This window comes from Apaloderma vittatum, unplaced genomic scaffold (assembly GCF_000703405.1).
Source record: "Apaloderma vittatum isolate BGI_N311 unplaced genomic scaffold, ASM70340v1 scaffold15251, whole genome shotgun sequence".
Classification (NCBI taxonomy): domain Eukaryota; kingdom Metazoa; phylum Chordata; class Aves; order Trogoniformes; family Trogonidae; genus Apaloderma; species Apaloderma vittatum.
Window position 1 is genome coordinate 89,438 of NW_009698664.1, and position 2,433 is coordinate 91,870.

The 2,433-nt window shown below is 33.2% G+C and overlaps 1 protein-coding gene across 1 annotated transcript in view; it reads right to left on the reverse strand.

The window, feature by feature from the left end:
• Positions 1–919: 919 nt before the first annotated feature.
• Positions 920–2,433, reverse strand: part of NCAPG (non-SMC condensin I complex, subunit G) — a gene marked incomplete at its 5' end in the record, with an annotated part of 4,734 nt that continues 3,220 nt past the window's right edge. The window contains one exon of the mRNA XM_009878116.1: positions 920–1,046. Within this exon, the coding sequence (XP_009876418.1) occupies positions 920–1,046 (127 nt within the window). The remainder of the gene's footprint in view (positions 1,047–2,433) is intronic.

Here is a 2,433-nt window from a genome sequence, read left to right on the forward strand (position 1 = left end):
AATTATCCATATTGTAACAAAGACACACACAATTGAGAGCATTTCTAAACCAAAAAAACCTACTATTTCCAGAGTGAATCTGCTCAGCCACCAGTGACTACTACTTGCAGATTAAAGTCAATCTCCTATTTTCTCTGTAAAACTCATTCCTAGACATGTCATTAGAAACAGGGTTGTGAACTTCAAAGCTACAAAAACACAACCATGTGCCACTTCAGAAAGACCGTACACAGACCTCAAAGTATTTAATTTTTTTCCTTTCTGTACTTGGGTATTCCTTTCCTTACTGGACCTTATTTCATAACACAAATACTTTTTATGCTTTTCTAAAAGCACATTACCGATTTTATATAACAAAATCAAGATCAGAAGCAGACTTCCAGGCACAGGTTTCTAAAATCAGTAACTCAGTTTTACCACTTTGAGATTATTGAAAATAAAGTTGGCACATACCTGCAGGAAGCAGAATTCACAGTTGAGATTAATGCTAATAAATGACAAAAGTAGGTGCATAAAGGTAGGTCCATTCAAAATTGCTGCCATCACAAGCAATGACTGCAGGTCAAACATTCTCTCTGAATAATGTTAAATATCAAAGCGGCTTTAATTAAGTACTTATTGCCAACAGCAATTTCTATTTGCAGATGGAAACCATTCTTCTCTATAAAATACAAAAAAAATAAATAAACCAAGGTTTGTTCAGGCAGTATTTTAATACACTTTTATTACATGGATGATGGACTTGATATTGGGAAAAGCATCAAAAGCATCTATTTTAAAAAAAAGTTCCTAGAAAAGTCTAGATTCTTAAATGATCATAATATAAAGAGGGTAATATATGACTAATAAAACAAATCTTATTTTTTAGATCTGATGTTCACTACCAGCATTAGCAAGGGACACTTTCTCTCCTTCCCTTTTACTGATCTGCTTCCTTATTCAAAAGTCTTGAAAGATTCATTCGCGTTTTTTCGAGTGCCACTGTCTTCGCTCGTCTTGAAGGCCTTGAACTTGACATTGGGACAGATTCTGGCATTTCATCACCACTGAAATGTAAAATGTTATAAAGTAAGGCCAAAAAGCCTATGCAAACCATAGAGTTTTTTATATTAACAAACTTGAAATGTGGTCTTAGAGAGCAAAAGTACTTTTTAACTTTTATTTTTTGAGAATAATTATTGTTTTCCAAGTGATATATCAGTATCAGTAAAGATAAGCAAGTGTTAGCAGTTACAAAATAAGCAAAACTCCCAAAAGATTAAGTGGCAAAGTAAAACAAACCAAACAGGCACACAGGAGTGACTGGCCCTCGTCACCCTAAAGCCCATGCATTACTTGCTTGAGAAAGTGTGAGCACAGCTGAAAATTACATTTTAATGCTTATATCCTATGAGATCCTAAGGCTTTATGTGTATTCACCTATCAGTCATTTCAAGAAGCTTATCAACTACATGTTGAAAAACAAGAAAAAAAAAAGTAGAGGGAAAGATTTAAAAAAAAAAAAAAAGATTCTTCCACAGAACAGTTATTAAAAAAAGAAAAAAAGTGATTAGAGAAAGAATAATTATGTAAGTCAAAAATCTAACTCTTGTCAGCTGGGATGTATATTAACTCTATGCACAAAAGGTACATTAAAAATAAAATACACGCTCTTTGACAACAATAAAATGTGAAGCTGTCAAACCTACTATTGTTTCAAAAGTATCAGTTCAAGGCAAATTTTTTTTTCAAATATTTATGTGTGTATTAGGACTAGAGGATATTAAAGATGCAGGGTTTGAGATAGAAAAACATTTGAATTAAATTTTCTTGCAAGAATTGACATCATGGTTTAGATGGTGGAGAGAAAAGGATTTACCTCTCACTACTGCATTTTACAGCTGTGCCAGTTTTTCTTCTGCTCACAGACCTCACTTCTGCTGCTGCTTTCTGGTGTCCTAAATATAAGCAAAAGTATCTTTTCATATCATTACACCATTTATTTGCTTTTTTTCTGTTTCTTTCTTTAGTGTTTGATATTGCACTGAAACATCTAAATCTGCAGCCACGGCAGGTAGAATGTGGTGACAAAACAAAACCAAGAACGAGCCCTGCAATGTACCACTGCTCCCCCCAACACCTGTACGTTACTGTGAATGACCACGGCCAAGTTATTTTTTTCTTTTTAAATCTGTGTCATTGGAGGAGGCTAACAACACAAAAAAATCTCCATGAAACAGACTATTTTCATCTTATAACCAATAAAATTTTAAAAAATTACCAGAGTATGAACATTGATTTTTATATCTGTATGTTCACAAAAAGTTAGCATGAAATTATTTTATTAACAACGAGTATAGTAGCCAGAAAAAACTAGTGCATACCTTTGTCACCTTTATTTCTCATGGATTTTGATTTTGCAGTTGCTTTACTTTTAACTTCATGAACTGGAGT